This window comes from Triticum aestivum, chromosome 7B (genome assembly GCF_018294505.1).
Source record: "Triticum aestivum cultivar Chinese Spring chromosome 7B, IWGSC CS RefSeq v2.1, whole genome shotgun sequence".
NCBI lineage: Eukaryota > Viridiplantae > Streptophyta > Magnoliopsida > Poales > Poaceae > Triticum > Triticum aestivum.
Genome location: NC_057813.1, coordinates 680,930,750 through 680,949,405, shown reverse-complemented (window position 1 = coordinate 680,949,405; position 18,656 = coordinate 680,930,750). Strand labels below are relative to the sequence as shown.

The following is an 18,656-nucleotide window of genomic DNA, read 5'->3' as shown; positions in this document are numbered from 1 at the left end:
CTAATCTAATATACCCGGCCAGTCCTAGGGTTAGCCAGCACGCCCGCCGAACCCGACCTCGACCAGGGCCTGGTCCCGGACCCGAACTAGAGTCAGACTCGGGTCGCTCGCGCCTCCACGCCACGTCCGAGAGTCTTTCATGGGCAATGACAGTGAAACCAACAAAAGCGGGTTTTGGGCAATGTTTGTCTCCAACGAGTTTAGTTTCTTCCTTTTATGGAGACAACATAAAAGGCTGTATTTTGTCAAAAAAAAAAACACAAAAGGCTGTAACTCACTAGCTCTAAATAAAGAAAACATATAAGGTTGTACCATTGTTGGCATTTTCCATGAAAACTCCTTGGGCAATCTTTGGCGCTCGTGTTAACTACATTTACACTACCGGTGATCTCAGTAGTTTAGTACGTGTAATCTAAGGATAGAGGTGGCACCGAAGCGAAAGGTCTCTGTCCTATCCGCATCCACCCTTTCCAACCCTCTATGTTATCGCCGGAGGATACCACAACCAAAATACCTTGTGATGGACAACGATGTGGGTGGGATGGGGGATTGCCGATCACCCATTGTGTTAGTGGCTCATGGTGAGCATGGCAACCAAGCACCTCTTCATCGGAGGATGCTACAACCTCTAGTCTCATGGTGGATGGCACTGATGGGGCTCTCGTTGTTCTCTTGTCGTGGCCGCTTACGAATGACGATGATGGAGTGGTAGTTTGGGTGATAGCCCCAAGTAGCGGTCAAGGCATGGTCTCATGCCTTTTGGTAGGTGTTGCTCGCGAATGCTACCGTTCTTCTCGGTCATGAGGCTGGCGAGTTAATGGTGCCAGTTGGACGTGTTGGCAGGGTCTGTTTTGGAGTTTTCTATTTCCGACCTTGGGTGACCTTTAGGGTGGTGGTTGTTGAATGATGGAGACACTGCAATTGTTAAGCGCGAGAAGATCCAGACAAAAGCTATGTCTAGTCGACAATCGAATCCGATGACAATGAAACATGTGGGTGTTGAGATGTTGCTGAGGTCTTCCTCCCACCTTGAACCCGGGTGAAAACCCTTAGTCCAACGCATCGGGGGGGAGGGGCTTACTTGTGATTTATGGAAGATTGGCGATGCCTATGTTGTTTCTTGGGACGCCATTGGGGGCTGCTTACCGGCTTGAAGACTCCCAGCAATGGCTTTCTCCATGTGCTAGAATCAATAGTTGCATTTTTTTTTTCTTCATGTTATATGCAACTTGCCGCTTCCCTTAGTGCACTTTGGCGCGATCTTTGTCTTGTCTTTGTTTTGGTTGAATGCATCCTTAGTTTTTTTAGCAAAGAGGCATATGTCCGGCCTTAAACGGGGGCTCTTACAGACAACCCTAACAATTCTAGTGTTCAGAAATAAAATAGTTCGATGCATGCCACAAGGCGATAGTGTTTGGAGGCTATGATAAGGCGATTTAGTGTTTGGAATATGTGCGCTTATTTGGGCTATATGGAACTGCATTAATGATATTATTTTTAGCAACATATTTTAGCACTCTTGCAGATCATCTTCAGAGCTACGGCATGGATCCGTACGTGGTCCTTACTCACTCCTACAGACTCCAGGAAGTCTTTGGTGAGAGATGGTAGCACGGGTTATATTCAACCGGTTTGGATGACGGTCTCATAATATGATAGGCGTCTAGTGTTCTAGTCCTATTTTCCTGCCAGTTGTGGCAATGAGTTTTTTTTGCTCCGTTTGCGAGCTGTAATGGAGCTAAGACTTTGTTTTTATTCGAACCTTTTATTAATAAAATGGATGCATGCATCTTTCGGATGCAGAGGTCAGGGGTGAACCGTCTTTTCCAAAAAAAGAAAAGAAAGATAAACGATAGTGTCTTCCACACAGCCCAACAAACCGCCAACTCGCGGGCAGCTCCGTAGCAGATATTGTCCCCGCTGGTGGCCCTACACAGCTCATGGCATGGAGACGGGATGCTAGTACTTTGGTCTGTCTTTGGTCTAGCCAGAAGCGAAGCCCCCATGATATTCTTAGTTGGTGTAGAGGCCAGGGTAACAAAGCTTTCAATTCCTTAGAAAAGTGCATGCACTTTCATTTCGCAACAAGTTTATAGAGATTGGGATTTTTTCCTTCTGTGGGGACACGGTGGTTAGAAGTTGAAAACCCGTTGTCTCGGCATTTACTCTCCCGTTGGCTGTTGTAACGGAGTTTTACCGGACCTCTTCCATGTGTAAGTGTTGATTTGAGGGACGGATGGCAACCGATCAACGCCAGCTAACAACCAGCATCCATCTTTTCTCGAATATGCACGGGTGTGTACATCATATATTAAAGAAGGAAAGGGATAGAAAGCCTCCACCGATCATTTACAAAAGGTGTGATTTCTCACACCCGTATGTACAACTCCACCCCACGCACGCTACTAGATTACTCATCGCCACTCATCCACCTAGCTAAGCCTGCAAACACAGACTCTACATTTCCTTTCAAGAGTCCAGACATTGACTAGCTCCTACCTTTTGCCTCAATTCTCTTTATGAGTCAACCTGTCGATGGCGAAGCACCGTCGAACACAACTGCGTTTCTATGCTTCCACAACTTCCACAGCGTCGGAAGCAGTATAGCGTGCAGATCGTTCCTTGCCACATTTCCGACCGCTTGTTTGCCACATAACCATGGCATGAGGGCATCCTGCGTAGATGGCGCCCACTCTGGCTTCCCAAGTGTCGTACATACCACCATCCAAATTGTTCTAGCGAAGACCCATGTTAGTAACACATGGTCAACTGTTTCCTCCTCTTGATCACACAGAGGCATTTATCCTGATGCGGCAGCCCCCTCCTAGCGAGCTGGTCTGACGTCCAACATCTATTTCGTAGTGCCAGCCACGCAAAGAATTTGCATTGTGACGGAGCTCGTGATTTCCAAGTTAACTCTGCAAAGGGAATGACCTCCCTTCCCCAGAACTTCGCTGCGTACACAGATCTCACAGTGAACTGTCCCATCGTCTCCCAAGACCAAACTAACCTGTCCGAGACATTTTCCACTGGTTCCCAAGCCTGTACCCTCTGCCAGAGCTGTAGGAACTGATGCAGTGCCACCATACTCACGTTGGGACCGAGGCATGCTGCCCAGGACCCATCCGTTCCCACCTGGCCAAGCATGCACGTCTGTCTAATCTGGCGTGGCACCATGTCATACACAACCGGTGCAAGCTCCTGAATCCTCATCCTGTCCAGCCACCGGTCTTCCCAAAATAAGGTATTAAGCCCATTATTTGCCATGCACCTTGTGGCCGCTTGAAAGATTTGCATCGCCTCGGGTGGCACTTTGATTTTGAATTCACTCCAGGGTTTACCGATGTCCGTCCTCCGCAACCATGGCCATTTGGCCTGCATGGACATGTCCATCCACCTTAAGTTAGGCAGTCCTAACCCTCCTGCCCATTTTGGGGCACACACGGTCTCCCATGCAACCGCACAATTGCCTCCATTAGCCTCCGCTCTCCGGCACCATAGAAAACCACGACAAATCTTGTTCATGGCCGTCAGTGTTTTGACAGGAAGGTCCAAAGCCATCATTGCATGGATGGGCATCGCACACAGAACCAGAGGCGGAGGACGGAAAAAAATTAAGGTGTGGCGAAGTCTTAAGGAAAGAATTCTTCTGATGCAAATCGCAAGAGTCAATACACATTACAACCAAAAACCAAGTACACTGAAAATCTAGGCATGTTTCAATAGGAAAACTACCTAAAACATACCGATAATGAAGCTTTCAATGGCGTCTAGAAGACCCAGGCAATGGCAATGCCCTACCTTCATTCTGAAAATCTTGCTTAATTTTACCAAGATCTATACTTTTGAAGATCTCTCGCTCAATGTAACAAACCATCAAGTCATTAAGCCAACCATCGGTCATCTTGCTGTGCAACTCAGTCTTGATAATTTTCATTGATGAGAAGGCCCTTTCAACAGTTGCCGTCGCTACCGGTAGTAGCAATGCCAATTCAATGAGGCGATAAACAGTAGGAAACATGACATGCCTTTCAAGTTCAACCATCATTTTAGCTAGGCTTGCAATATCATGACAAGCTCTAAAGTCTTCAATTCTTCTCATATGGATAATGAATAGATCAAGGTTATCTTCTATATGTTCACGTTCATAGTCAGAGAAATCATCATGATAAATCTCTGTGAGCCTAGCAAGCTTATTCAAGTTGAACCTAGAAAACGAGTTTCTTGGGTCAAGACAAGAGAAGTTCTGGAGCAGCTCTGAAGATACCTCATTAAAACGATGATCAAACTCCGTGGTGATGGAGTCTATAGCAGCATAGAAGGTGTCCACACGAAAAAAATGATCAGCCGTCACATTGTTTCGTCCACCTTTTCTTGATTTACCCCACTTTGTAAAGATGTCATCCATACTTGGTATTGGAATGTCGTTTTTGGTGCAAAACACTTTGACATCTTCCAAGAGTGGCTCCCAACCATCATTTCTCCAGTTGACCAAACGTGTTCTCACATCTGTAACCAATGACATTGCCTGAAATGAGATAACTACAATTTTAGATGCATGAACAAAATACATCAACCATACTAGATAGATCTAACATGATCCATCACATATTCACATACCTGAACAACATTTTGATCCTTCTTTTGCAATAGAAGAGATAAATCATTTGTGATACGAAGGATTTTTAGCATCATCTTCAGGATGAACACAAAGCTAAAGGTCTCCATTTGATGAACCAAACCTCCTGCCCTACATGGAACACGCACATCATCCTCAACAATGCCCAAAACTTCTATGACTGCATCCCACATTGATTCAATGCGAGATAAGGTTGTGTAATGAGATCCCCATCTTGTGTCTCCAGGTCTGACCAACGATGTTTCTTGATTTTTCCCTCTTCCTGTGGGCATCTCACCTCTCTCAATCTTATCCAAAAGATCTTCCTTTTGCTTGTCAAGCAATTTATCCTTCCTCTTGCAAGATGAAGTACTGACATACCTGACAACCACGGCCATTTGTTCTTTCACCGATATATCACGACACTCATCAATAAGAACAGTGAAAAGACAATCACCCATCTCTTCTTTGATTACTGTGGTGACTGCAGTTGCACAATGTTTGACAAGTTCTTTTTGAATTGTCCCGGAAGTCATTTTGGCATTTTGAGGACATAGCTCATCAAATGCAACCTTCACTTCCGGAATTCTTTCTTTGACCCAATCAAGCAACTCTAAAAAATTCCCCTTGTTCAAAGAAGAACTGGATTCATCATGTCCACGAAATGGTTCACCTTGCAATGCTAGGTAACTTACAATGCCCAAAGATGTATCCACACGAGTTTCATACTTGACAAGTGAACCTTGGCTGTAAGTTGTAACTTTACTTTTCACACTTGCCCCTTGATTTTTAAAATCATCGCATGCTGTTTTTGATATATTGTGGATGCTACATGGCCCACCAACATGTTTACGAAATGCCGCAACCGCATTTTTCCAACAGTCAAAATCCAATTTGGAGAAGACATCATGCCCAAATTTATCATCTATTCGGTCATGCTTAAAAAGATAGCAACAGAAGCAATAAGCCTTATGTGTTGTTACACTATATTCCAACCAAACAAAATCCTTATACCATTGTGGCCGGAAGCATCTTCCATCTCTATTTGGGGGGAAAGTGCAACTAGTTGGTTGAGTTGCACCCATTCGTATATAAGCAAATCTAACATCATCTCTAATGTTGGGGGCAAAACTATCGAGTGGAATGCGAAGTCCTGGATCACCCTTTATGTAATCTTCACTAAAAATAGTTATACCTTCAATCCCGTGAACTTCAACATTCTCTTCCACTATAGCTTCGACGGAATCTGTAGTTTGTTCTTCCACTTGTTCGGTTGGCATCAAATTTTCATGATCTACTTCCATGGAAGTCACTTGATCTTGATGATTGACATTTGCTGAAATATTGACACTTTCGCGGGTGCTTGGATTCGTTTTTGAGCTGCTGTCACTACCAATCACTTCAAAATACCTTTTCAAATCTGCAGTGACAAGATTAATATATCACTAAAATCTGCTGGATTGTAATTTGTAAGGCTTCAAGATGCTGTTCAAAATTGCTACAAAATTTCAGAAAAATGAGAAATTACCTCTTCCCCTTTTCTTTGAATTTGCTAGTCCCTTCCCCCTTCCTTCCATCTTCTGGCACTCTGGACCGAACAGCGCTGGTTCAGAACTTCAGATAATGGAGAACTGACAGAAGAAAAAACACCAACACCCAACAACAGAAAGTTCAGAGTTCGGACCCTACACCCTAGGGATTACCAGAAAAATCCCCGACTTCGGCTCTCGCCGTCGCCCGCTGGAGCCGCTGGTGAAGTCGTCGACGGAGCCGCAGCTGCGGCCGCCGCCGGAGCCGCCGCTTGATGCGCCGCTGGAGGCCTGGAGCCGCCGCTTGCTGCGCCGCGGGAGGCCTGGAGCCGCCGCTGAAGGTGCCGCTGTGCAACAGCCCTCCAAGCCCCCAGCCCGTTGCCGCCGTCGACTGCCGTCGTCGCGTCCGCCTGGTCCTCGCGACCTGGCCAGCCGCCGCCGCCGCGCTAGGTTTGGGTGGGTGTCGCACTGTCGCGTTTGGGTCTGGGTGGGTGTCGCGCGCGTTGGTGGGTCTGAGTGGGCCAGTGGGGTACGTCGAGGCTCTCGAGCGGTCGAGCGCCGATGTCCAGGTCAAAAGCGATAGATACATAGGTATAAATTTTTTTTTGCCAAAAATCAAGGTATGGCGGGTGCCATACCCTGCCCACCGGAGCCCTCCGCCAGTGCACAGAACCGAAAGCACCAAAGTGAGCCTACCACTTTTCAGCAAAAGAGCCGCCTTCCACCTTGGCAAGCGGTTTGCCATCTGATCCACCAGGTATTTAAGCTGAGCCGTTGATTGCTTCCTTAGAGACAGGGACAACCCAAGATATTTCACCGGGAAAGATCCCACCGGACATCAGCATCCATCACTCCTGCAAGTTACTACTCCAGTAAAGTCGAGGCATTGCATGCCACGCCTGGCTACTACGTACTCCTATAAACGACAGACATGTATACTTTGTTCGTCCTTTATATATGAAATACTCTACGTGTAGCCTGCAGCTGGTGTCGTTGTCTTAAAACTATGGCGGAGATCATCCAATAACAGCCGAAGAAATGCCATGACAGGTCGCTTTGCTGGGATTCCATTCCCTCTTCCTTGAGCAATACACCCCGAGCAAGTACTCAAGTCGACATCTAACAGTCAATGGAGTATATGTTAGATGTCGTTCTCTCACCTCCGTCAACATCTAACATATATTCCAAGTACTCCGTCGATCTAACAGTCGACGGAGTATATATATGTTAGATGTCGTTCTCTCACCTCCATCGACTGAGTCTGACTGTTCAAAAACCTTCTCACTGCACGGAAGGTGTGGGGTGACGGCAGGCCTATCAGCCCATGTTTTAGGCGTGGTGAAGTGCAGTGCAGATTACGGAACCTTTGCTTACCTTGCCCGGCCACCTCCATGTTTTAGTATCCCTATAAAAAAAACATCCATGTTTTAGTCGTGGCAATTCATTCGGGCCTATAGTGTTCATACTTGTCTTGGTATGTTTACCAAGTTTTACATAGTCGTCGTAGGATATTTACCAAGCTCAAACCACGCTTGGAGATAGGCCATTTCCAATTGATAATTCCGATTTATTTTTAGAACAAATTGATAATTATATCTGCAAGTGGGCTCCAAGTAAGAACTTGGGAGGATTCGGCCCACATGTTCTCCCCACGAGTGATTATTTCGAGCTGCAGCGGTCCAGTTTTACACATTTTCTGAAAAGGTTACCCCCCCCCCCCCCCCCCCTCTCTGAGACGAGAGGTCCTCCTGGGAAAAGATCGCCGCCGCCAACCACCTCCGCCTCCACCATAGATCGGTTTCCCCTCCTCTGGTCGGCCTCGCCATCGTCGGGAGCAGTGCGGAACCCGATTTATGAGTGAAGTTTCTAATAATAGTAGTGCTTTCATTAAATTGGTTTAAGATTTTGGTAGTCATCTTCTTCTTTGGAGATGACATCACCTACAATAAGTAATCTTCATCCCTTCGTTCGACGACCAGATTTCCTTACTGACGTCAATGGTGATGTTGGAAGATTAAACTTGTCTAGGCATGGTCCTTCAGATCTTGCTTTGTTAGATCAGTTTTGGATTTTCACTCATGGTCACTGCGAGGAAGATTGTCCTCACATATCTGTCCCGGCTGCTACTGCCAGCGATGTTGCCATGGCTGTTCGGTTTTTTCTCCCTGGAATACAAGTGTTGGTACTCCTGTGGATGTTGGTTGATTATTTTAATGGCTGCGTATGTACATCACAGCCTTGGCATTGCGGCTCAAATTAAAACTATGGTAGAACCCTCGTTGGTATTTATAGGTCTGTGGTTTGACACCTTTGTTATTTTCCTACGGCTGAAATGTACAAGATTATGTCATGGAAGAAGAAAGAGTTTGAAGGTCTCGAAGATTTGCTCGTTTCTTTTAGACTTTATTTTGTATTCGTTGTTGTCAGCTCATGTATCTCTACCATGTAAAATTCGCTACTACAAATATATCATGGTATTGATTGTAAAAAAAAAAGATAACATTGTTGCGGTCTCAAGTGTCAGGTCATCATGAGCAGCCATGCACATTCATGGTTGCAGCAATCAACCGGCCAAAAGAAATCCACTTGTGCAATAGGAAAGTTACATGCAAGGCTGATTCTGGAGAGGTTATAGCGTAGCCCTACTTATTTTGCACATAAGACACATAGAAAAACCTCCTCAGTCATGCTCCTCCGCCCGCACAAGTGAATTTCTACTAATCTACTGTGCCATGCGTGTACTTTTTTAGTTTATACCGACTAATACGGTGTAAATTTCCTCCTAGTTCTTTTTTCCAGAGTACACATGTCATCCTCTCTACGCCGCCGGCCATCATCTGTATTCCGGTAGTGTCTGCAGCACAACATAGTGAATTCAGTTAATCAAATCAACGACAGAACACCTCTACCAAAATATTGATGGAACAAAAACTTGAATTCATGGAACACTTCCATGTGTAGAACTAAAGACGGAGAAAATGACTCTCTCTTGGAGGAGGCTCCACACCTGAATATATTTTAAATTTTGAATGTGTTATTACAAAGTTCAAGCAGAATGTGCTACCCAAAGCTGGGAGGTGCCATAAGTCTAAGCTCAGTTGTCTACTTTTTAGACATGTAAGGGCTTCAACGCTTGAATCAATCATGCCACTAATCATAGTGAGCAACAGCAACGCAAGGCCAAGGTGCAAACATATCTATGTACGCGTAAAGCAAAGAATTCAACTAATTCATGAGACAATATTCACAACTTCTCAGAAAATAAAAATGCCTCCCCTCTTCCACCCATGGCTCACGATTACAACCACCAAATGTGAACCCGCAGTCATGACCAACGAAAGACAAGTGTGGATAAGCAAACTGGCAAAAATACTGCTCGAATTTCCAGAAAGAGCATACCTATATCGTTCCTGTCGTGCGCGTGACCTCAATTTTTCAACAATTACACTCTTTTCCACAAAAACATATCTTCCCTTGTCGGAGAAAATGTTCATGCCAACAAAGTTCCCATGATCATCGAACAGTGGCCCGCCATCAACAGCCTAACACATAAAAATAAAGCGACAACCAACAAGGTTTGCATCAGACAAACTAAGAATGGCAAGGGGTGGGACATAGAGTGGGTCATTCCGATTCCTCAAGAGAGCACACACCCGGCCATACAAACTAAGAATGGCAACAGTGGGACATGGAGTAAGTAATTCACCACACATAGTGATAGATCTTAACCACTTATTTTTAGTACCTTCATGTAACGAACAAAGAGAGGAATTAAAAACATACCTTACAAAGCGCTTCATCACCTTCAGGCATTGAAACTTTACTTGGGAGCACTTTCACAGGCGTAGCTCCACCAGACTCAACGGTAAGTTTCATGGTTACTAGGTCACCGTGGGGCCGAATTTCCACTGCATGACTGAGATTTACTTCACAGACATCAAGGAACCCTGTCACTTGGACAAAAGAAGCCCCACCAATCCCATGATATAACAAACAACGATGGTCCAAGCTTCCATGGGCAACGTTATTAAATGCATCGCGTGCTTCAATCTGAAATTACAACAAAGCAAGAAGAGAATACAGAATTACCACAAATTCCTCGAAATGAACAAGCAAAATGACAAAAGATTTACCAACCTTCATGGTAGAGCCGGGCTCTTTTCCCCCCTCATAGCTGCAGCCAGATTTGCTGAGGTCAAGACTCTTATATAAGATTCTCATGTGATCTTGGGAGACAAGAACCAATCGGCTCTCCGGCAGCCTCACGAGTCGTTGGCTCCTCACTCGTGCTCCTTGTGAGATCATCACCGATGCTCGTAGATGTCGGCATCTTCCCAATTCCTAGAGCAGAACGAAACCGACGCAAATAGTGAGTACTAGCCTGTAAGGCAACGCAAATAGTTAAAGGCTAGCTAATAATATTATGACATCAAAAACTGATGGTTACTGAATTAGTACAAGCATTGTATTGTAAACTCCAATATGAATCAGAAATTCAAGCTGGGAGAGTTTCCGGTTTGTGAAACCAAAAAACAGAGTTGTTCCAGACGTTCTATATATGCGACTGGAACTTATAAACGTCCCACACGCCATCCTCTCGGCTCCTCCGGCGAGCTAGGGTTAGGGTTTGGGGTTGGAGGGACGCGCTGGGAAGCAGATGGCGAGTCGGCGGCTGGTGGGCGGGGCGCCGCCGGATGCGGGTGAGTACAGCTGGTGGGCAGTGGGGGTTAGCTGGCCCGGCAGCGGCCGGCGGCGGTGAGCCGCCAGGGACGGAGCAGGATGGGGTGCGGGGGCGTGGTAGGCCTGTACGACTCACCTGAGAGGAGGGAGACGGAGGAACGAGGTCGCCGGCCGGTGTCGGAGGCGGACGACGAGCGGAGCCGATTGACGCGTCGGCGACTAGAGAAGAGGCTCGAGCGTCCCTGCTTGCGACCGACGACCGAAACGCGTTGCCCTCCGCTTCTAGGTTGTATTTATCTCTACCCTAATGTTTGGTAGGTCGCGTTTCGGGTTTTATTTTCGTCCCATCAGAGACGAATTTTTTTCGTCTGTTTATTTTTCGCTGGTTTTTTTTTCGTCGAACTCCCCACCCCACCTCACCCCACCCCACGCACGCACCCCCAAGAAAACCACCCCGCAGGAGGAACGTCGTTCTTCTCGATCCCCTCCCGTCGCCGCCGCCCTCCTCTCGATCCCCTCCCGTCGCCGCCGCCCTCCTCTCGATCCCCTCCCGTCGCCGCCTCCGTCCTCTCGATCCCCTCGAGTAAGCAGCGCCGCCGTTGGCTCGCGATCTCCTCGATTAAACGCCGCCGCCGCCGTTTCTCGATGCCCTCGAGATCGCTGCGCCGCCATCGTCTCTCCATCCCCTCGAGATCCCAGATCCCACACCGCCACCGAGCGTAGCACCGACCACGATCTCCCCACTGGCTGCCTCGGCGCCGTACGGCCGCGCGCCAGGAGTCCAACTTCAAGAAGGAACATCGGCCGGGGCTGCAGCGCGCACGCCAAGTTCTACGCTCGCTGGTCTGTACGCGAAGGGGTCAGGCGGGAGATACAGAAGCCAGCAGATCGAGGGAGCCGGCAATTGCGTTCTCAAGTCGTAAGGTGTTTGACCCGGTCCTGCCGCCCTGCCGTGCTATATTGAGATCGCCCTCATCATCGTCTTCTCCCCGTGCGGCTGCCTGTACAATCGTTCCTCTTCGTTTGGAGATCGATGTGTTTATTAAAGCAGCAGTTTGTTTGTATGGATGGATGTGGAGCTTATTAGCTGAGACAACGATCAGCCTGTTCCCTTATGCAGACAAAACTATTTTTATCTATTAGCCTATTGAGGATTTTGCTACAGCTTTGATCTTTCTTTAAATAATTCTGGGTAGGAGAGTAGAAACAATATCTCTACTCATATGGAGTCATGGTACGTGTTAGATGGTTGCTTTGACAGGAAACATATATTGCCTCGCCTCCATTGTTGTTTCGTTTCTGAGCATCAGGAGACTCGTTGTGATATGGATGTAGATGACAAGAAGGGTTCAGAGAAGTAATTTGAAGCAGAATCATTGGTCCTAATTTGCAGGGAGGGCAATAATTTTCAGTGAGGCTGCGGACGGGATGAACCAAACTCCTGCACCCACTATGCAGGCAAGTAATCTCTTACCCTTAAATTCCCTGCATTGTTTTACAGTTCATTAAATCCATTATCCAAGAAAACAATTATTTATGTTTCTATATCAAGAATAATATTCTCAACCGGATTATGAGCAAAAAGAAGGGAAGGTGATCAGGACTGCATCTTCAAGCGGCACCACAAAATCCTTGCATTAGGTCTATGTTTAATGCATCAGAGTCGAACCTTAGACAATAAGCAATAGTGAATTTTTTTGTTTGCCAATGAAATCAGATGATGTTTCTCACGAAGATGGTACACATAGTGTGTTGTCTGTTGTTTCTTCATAACACATGCTAAATATCGGATTATCTTCATTGTATAGCTAATCCTTCTGCCCTCTGCATTAGGCGAAGGCATAAGCCTAGATTCAGAATATATTATTATATGTTGGACATTTTAGTATTTACCATCTTCCTAGATTCTGCTATTATTGTTGACTGTATAATCGTTTCTTAATCAGAATTAAGAAATCTTTCTGACCAAAATAATTAAGCATGTATGAAGTACTCCAGACTAGCGATTTTTATATTTAAAGAAAACCGTATGAAAATTTTCATGTAACTGTTACCGTATAACTAATCTTCATTTCTAATTTTCATGTAACTGTTTCCTTTCAAAATATAAGGAGAAATTTTCAGCTAGGACAAACGTAAGTGTAGTTTTACATGATACAAAAGGAAATTATTGTGTGCCAAGTATATACATGTTTAGCATTTTGTACATCGAATTGGGCACACACATAATTATTTCTGGTAACTTTTATATGCAAGGGATATATGAGGTCACCGAGGAGATCCTTACTGCAATCGCATGCCTCAACGCCCAATGGTCCTATAATCGAGGATGTCAGGTAGCATAAGTAGTACCCTATTAGTTGTTCACTGAAAAACATTAATGCTGGGATGATGCAATCTTTTACTTAATTTAGGATTTCTAGATTGCAATAAAACAAACTGATGAAGTTCGCTGTGAATAGGAATGTGGCTACGCTCTACGACAGTGATGTAAGGGAGAAGTGGCAACACAAATGAGTTGGTAGGAGAGTTCAAGAATTTGTTACTCCCATTGCAACGCACGGGCATGTCAGAGAAAATGTTCGAGCTCTCCTAGCGCGTCCACTTTCTTCCGTGGCCAGCAGCAGCGACAAAAAATCTGGGCACTTAGGGTGAGATAGACAAGCATGATTTTCCTTTTTGTGATGATATTTGCATTCCAGAAGTAGTTCTTGCTTCATGAGGTTCTGCTTATGTTTATTTTCAGATTTCAGGACTGACGTAGAGGAAATGATTAGTACTTTGAGCCGATCGTGGACCTGTGGTAGTTGATATGCTTGATTGTTCTGCTCTGCTTATCAACTAGCGATGCCTTGATTTTAATGTGGCCCCTAACTTATGAACTCTTAGTCTGGAAACTACAGTTATTCAGCGGTTAATTATAACTTTTAAGAATGGTTACCTTGATGTTGTTAGTTCTCCCTCTTGTTAACTAGCCAAGAGATAGATCTCAGTTTCATTGAGCTGCTGGCTCTTAGTTTTTAGTGTTTCAGTCGTACTGCAATGCCAGCATCCTTTTTAGTTGGCATTACGAAACAGTGACATCTTGATGCTGAAGCATGCTAAAGTTTTTTTTTTCAAGACAATATAGATGCAACTTAGTTCAAATCTGACACTTGTAAAAAAATTCACATGTTATACGTAGTTGGTGATGGGGTATATAGAGCATGTTGTAGTTGGTAACAACACATGATTGTTTCTGTGCAAATATATTCTTTCACCTTGAGTTCTTATTATTGTACATGATCATATGACAACATTGTAGTTTCATCCACATCTCTGCCATAGCACTACAAATGGAAACTTTTATAAGTCCAATGTTTCCGGTTTAAAAATGCATCGGCATTTTGTTTATATTTATTTGAGTCGCTACTAAATTTTTAATCTTGAGCATCACTCGATCAACTATGTGCATTGAAGTCTTATTTGCCTCTCCTAAGCTCGAGACTATTGGAATGGGTCTACTCCTTGCTAATCATCACCTGACCAATGATACGCTGCAACAGGACACCTCACCACTGGATGAAACTCACAACGACCGGAATCTACATCATCAGTGTGTCACGGCGTCCCTCCTCTAGCTCACTCATGGTTATCGCCGTCTTTGTCGCCCTTTCACAAATCCCTATGGGGGAAATAATGTATGACATGTGTTGCCTACTTGATTCCGGCTTTACAGATCTTCGCACGTGACCTGCGGTGAGGACCAGTTTCTTAGGGGACATAGTTGAAGAGCAGCATTGATTGGTAAGCCTCGTATGGTATTACTTGCATAATAAAGATTGAAATTTATCAGTTCGTTTCCTATTTTTTCTCCGTTTTACTATCTTTATTTGCAAAGTTAAATAAGTATGTATGTTTTAGGCCTATAATTTACTAACTATTTCAATCTCTCTTGTGGATCTATGGTGAGGTGCGTGGTGACCTGTGGCGCGTGAGGGCATCTGGATGTTGGTAGACGCACTAAGTTGCGGCGGCCACCAACTGCAGCAGCTGCACTACAGGGCGGCGGGCGGCAGTAGCAAGATGAGGCAGCGACCAGCAGCAGCTGCACAACGGGGCGGCATTAGCGAGTAGCAGCAGTAAGGCAAGGCAGTGGTGAGCAGCGGAACAACCATGCAAACTGCAAGAAGAATGAAGCAGTGGTAGCAACATATGGTGAATCATCAGGTATCACTTTTTCATATGCCTTATGTTTCAGCATGATTAGGAGCTAGCTTGAGAAGAGAAGTTAGTGCACATCCTTCTAACTCTAATGTATCATGGTAATTGCTTCAGTTCACATTTTTTCCTACAGATACCCATGAGATGAAGTACCATGCTATCTTTTAGTCAGATAAGTTGATGATATGTGCCAAATTATACATGGTAAGATTGGTACTTTTTTCTTGACGTATATTATTAGCAAGCTCTTCTTAAAAATATGATTTATCAATTTGTAGTAATACATCCCATGCAAGATTACTCTTGTTCGGTGTGTTATAATTAATTGCAATATAAAACATTTTGGCTGCTATGTTGTCTGCTCTATAGTTGGATATGGCCGGCTATGCTATATCTGTTTAGGAAGGTTGAGCACAAAGCAAGAAAATACTACTTTCATAATAAAATCAGTTGCTTAAAATATTAGTGTATCATGATCTAAAAAAGGTGTATCATTTGTGATATATATACTGTTTTTAAATTGTCACAAAGTATATGCATACACTATTCATTCATCCATCTAGATCTAATGTATCTTTTCATGTCCCTGCAAAAGAGCTTATCACTATGTGTGTTCTGGTTATATATCAACAATAATAGCAGAGGAATCGATGAAAAAAAATAAGGAACAATATTCTTCTTATTTCCAAGAAAGGCATTTAGTTGATTCATGTCAGTTCTTGGAACTAAAGCATCATAAAATGATAGGTAACAGTAAGATACTTGACACATCTGAAGCTGAAAGTGTTCTCTTATATTTTGTAAACTTTTTCATTGTATTATATTCTATAAGAGCGTCAAAGTCGTGTTCTGTTTTTTTGGATACAGCAATGATGTTTTGATCATTGCTTTAGTAAAACATACATATGAAGTATGACAGTGAAGCTAAATTCATGCCCAATGGTCAATTCAAGACTTCAAGGTTAATTTGTTTTGTGTGTGTTGCTTAAAATGTTAAAGCTGGCCTACATCAATTTTTGCTGGTGCTCTTGGCATAATACTTTTTGTGCAGTTGTGTTACAACATGTTTTCATTGAGATGTTATCCAGTATTTTTCAGCTCCTAAAGGTTGTGCACTTGTGCCATAATTTTTTTGTGTGAAACTATAACAAAATTGTGTAAGGTGAAATTTTGGTAGTTGCGTAAGCTGACCAATTTATTCTTTTCTTTCTTAAGATCACATTATAGTACTTGCATAAGCTGAACCAAGATGCTTTCTTGCTACTGCTGTAGTATGTGATGAAATTCTGAGATAATAATGTAGTTAAGCAACTTTCTGTAACTGACTCTGTAGGTCTTAGTAGTGCAGATTCCTTTTGGACTGCAAGGAGTTTACTGAGATACAAATCATTGTGTGCAGTATAATCATATGAATATTCCTGCTTAGGTGTAGATATGTAGGTTTAGTAGCTTCTCAGGTTCCCATCTAATCCTAACATGCAGTTGTTTGTATTTTTTTTGCCTGTACCATTGTTTCTTGGAATAGTCTATCAGTCATGTCTGAACCTAGCGTTCCTTAACAGATAGGCTCCTTATTTCAAAAGGATTAAATGAGTCTAGATGGTCATGGCTTGTCGTCCGTCTTGAAGCGGATTCAGAGCCCGGTAGGATCGCACACCGTATCGCTTGGACATCGGAAGAAGATGGTAATGATATTACTTGCCTTAGTGCTCAATTTATATTTTATGATCCTATTAATTTGAACTTATTTACTTGGTTGTCTCAGCTAATTTATTTGTCCTCAGATGCAGACAAGCGTTCGGTCGAAAAACTTAAATTATTCCATCGATAGAATAACATGAAGAACAAGTACTGGGATAACATGGTTGTTACTACAATAGTAAAATGCCAAGTCACGGGAGGAGAGATGCCCAGCATGTATGATGGACATGGTGGCTCGGAGGTGAGGTTATCTTCTCTTGAAAATCTTGACCCACAAAAGAAATTAACCTTGACGCCGTGGGAACCAGGAAAGCGTACATCACGAATGGCCCCACAATTTGGTGGTGTTTGTGCGTTGTGCGGTCAAACCTTTCTACCAGCTCCATGGCGACGCAACAGTATCACCTTCTCAGGGAGATGAGATGATGGGATGTGGCCGCGTCGTGCTACCTGTTGTTGTTGTGCTAGCTTTGTTGTGTGTATGTGTGTGTAAGAGAGAGAGAGAGAGAGAGAGAGAGAGAGAGGGGGGGGGGGGGGAGGGAGGGAGGGAGGGAGGGAGAGAATTTTTCTACCTCCTTTCTTTTCATGTATTTTTCTGATCAGGAAAAATACAAAATTATGCCAGTTATTTTGAAGTTATTCTAATCTTGTACACACACAAATTTGCAATTATTCATCTACTACTGGAATTTGGATTTATTTTATCGATGCAAATTGGATTTGGATAGAAGGGTACATTCTTTCTAATATTTTAGATAGAAGAAACATTTCTTCTATCTAAAATATTAGAAAGAATTTTCCTGATTTATTTATTGCTATATGCAATTTATGGAATTGATAAACCATTTAATTGATATCATTTAGCAAAATGAAACACAGCATATGCATCCATCTTTTGGCTCGAGAATTTCACGGGATAGAGATATGGTAGAGAGAGAGAGGGCATTGGATGATGAGCAACGTTCTGTCTATGTCTTTAGAGAAGCCTTCTGCTTTAGTTTAACTGGGGTTTGTGACAAAGTTGCATGTTACTAGATTATCAAACATGTTGTTTAGGTGAATATCTACCGTCGGAAAGAGAGCAATGGTACTCTGATTGTACTATTTTATGCTCGATGTTAAAGAATACTCTTGCAAGTAGTTAGCGACGAGCTGATCGTGCATTATATAGAAGATTCTTTTGATCCCACAATGACAATTGTGCATTTATTGTTCTATACCTATTTTGTCCCTCATGAATCTCTATATTTAAAAATTATTGGTAGTACTATTGATTAACTCCGTGCTTACCTCTCAAGTCCTTTGCGGAATTTTTGTAATTATTAGTAGTACATCAAGTTTTGAATAATAATTATTAGTAAGTACATGTTGATCACTGCTTATAATGAAAAAAAAAACGTCCATGGTTTAAAGGAGCTTTATTCTTTCAGTCCATACCAAGTTATCTGTGGGTTATACTGAAGCTTATATTGTCTCTTGTTAATCTGCACATCAAATATTCTAAGCTTCCTTTTTATGAGCAAACGGGTGAACTAAGAAAGGAAAACTTGTTCTCTGCCTGAAGTAGCTGAACATTGTCAACTTACGCTGCGTTTGGATGTCTGTATTGGAGGCCTCTGTATTGAATTGGTTTCAATTCCAATTCAGGAAGGAAACTGTAATGGATATGAATACGAATTCGCTTGTTTGGATGCTCATTGAATTGACTCATGGAATCTTAGTGAGGTTTCAATACCAAATCATGTTTGGATGGCAAACTATGGAATTGCATAGTGCTTTATTCTATACACATCAAATTGAAATTTGTACAATGTGTGACTATAATTGAATGATTATATAGCAATAAGAATTAACAAAATTAGTAATTTGTATTTTAGAGGTAAAGCCGTAAAGGTGAGCTTTATATATTTCTATCAACGGTGATA

The 18,656-nt window shown here is 43.4% G+C and overlaps 2 protein-coding genes and 1 long non-coding RNA gene across 5 annotated transcripts; 1 reads left to right on the top strand and 2 right to left on the bottom strand.

Moving 5' to 3' along the window:
• Window positions 1-3,632: 3,632 nt before the first annotated feature.
• On the bottom strand, window positions 3,633-6,780 carry LOC123162493 (uncharacterized). Of its 2 annotated transcripts, none has more exons than XM_044580271.1 (4): window positions 6,322-6,769; window positions 6,147-6,206; window positions 4,621-6,038; window positions 3,633-4,528 (listed from the first exon to the last, which is right to left on the bottom strand). In XM_044580271.1, exons 1-4 carry the CDS (start codon window positions 6,734-6,736, stop codon window positions 3,761-3,763), a joined length of 2,661 nt encoding a protein of 886 aa, XP_044436206.1. In that variant the 5' UTR covers window positions 6,737-6,769; the 3' UTR covers window positions 3,633-3,760. The 2 variants fall into 2 exon arrangements, with proteins under 2 accessions (XP_044436206.1, XP_044436207.1); XM_044580272.1 differs by having other exon boundaries at window positions 4,271-4,509; window positions 6,322-6,780.
• Window positions 6,781-8,626: 1,846 nt separating this feature from the next.
• Window positions 8,627-11,118, bottom strand: LOC123162328 (uncharacterized). The gene is made up of 5 exons (XM_044580125.1): window positions 10,964-11,118; window positions 10,285-10,488; window positions 9,931-10,197; window positions 9,547-9,689; window positions 8,627-9,001 (listed from the first exon to the last, which is right to left on the bottom strand). The coding sequence occupies exons 2-5, from the start codon at window positions 10,450-10,452 to the stop codon at window positions 8,908-8,910; spliced, it is 672 nt and encodes a 223-aa protein (XP_044436060.1). The 5' UTR covers window positions 10,453-10,488; window positions 10,964-11,118; the 3' UTR covers window positions 8,627-8,907.
• A 146-nt stretch (window positions 11,119-11,264) lies between these two features.
• On the top strand, window positions 11,265-17,247 carry LOC123159579 (uncharacterized). Of its 2 annotated transcripts, XR_006479790.1 has the most exons (9): window positions 11,265-11,751; window positions 12,221-13,163; window positions 13,290-13,478; window positions 14,373-14,457; window positions 14,546-15,036; window positions 15,164-15,234; window positions 16,593-16,715; window positions 16,815-16,972; window positions 17,040-17,247. It is a non-coding gene; the product is annotated as an uncharacterized lncRNA (long non-coding RNA). The 2 variants fall into 2 exon arrangements; XR_006479789.1 differs by having other exon boundaries at window positions 16,815-17,247.
• The last annotated feature ends 1,409 nt before the right edge of the window (window positions 17,248-18,656 follow it).

Coding starts and splice junctions, on each gene's coding strand:
- LOC123162328 (XM_044580125.1), bottom strand. CDS start 10,452: ATGATCTCACAAGGAGCACGAGTGAGGAGCCAACGACTCGTGAGGCTG. Junction 10,198..10,284: donor AGCCCGGCTCTACCATGAAG/GTTGGTAAATCT, acceptor TTGTAATTTCAG/ATTGAAGCACGCGATGCATT. Junction 9,690..9,930: donor GTGATGAAGCGCTTTGTAAG/GTATGTTTTTAA, acceptor TTTATGTGTTAG/GCTGTTGATGGCGGGCCACT.
- LOC123162493 (XM_044580271.1), bottom strand. CDS start 6,736: ATGTATCTATCGCTTTTGACCTGGACATCGGCGCTCGACCGCTCGAGA. Junction 6,039..6,146: donor TTCAAAGAAAAGGGGAAGAG/GTAATTTCTCAT, acceptor TTGTCACTGCAG/ATTTGAAAAGGTATTTTGAA. Junction 4,529..4,620: donor AGGATCAAAATGTTGTTCAG/GTATGTGAATAT, acceptor ATCTCATTTCAG/GCAATGTCATTGGTTACAGA.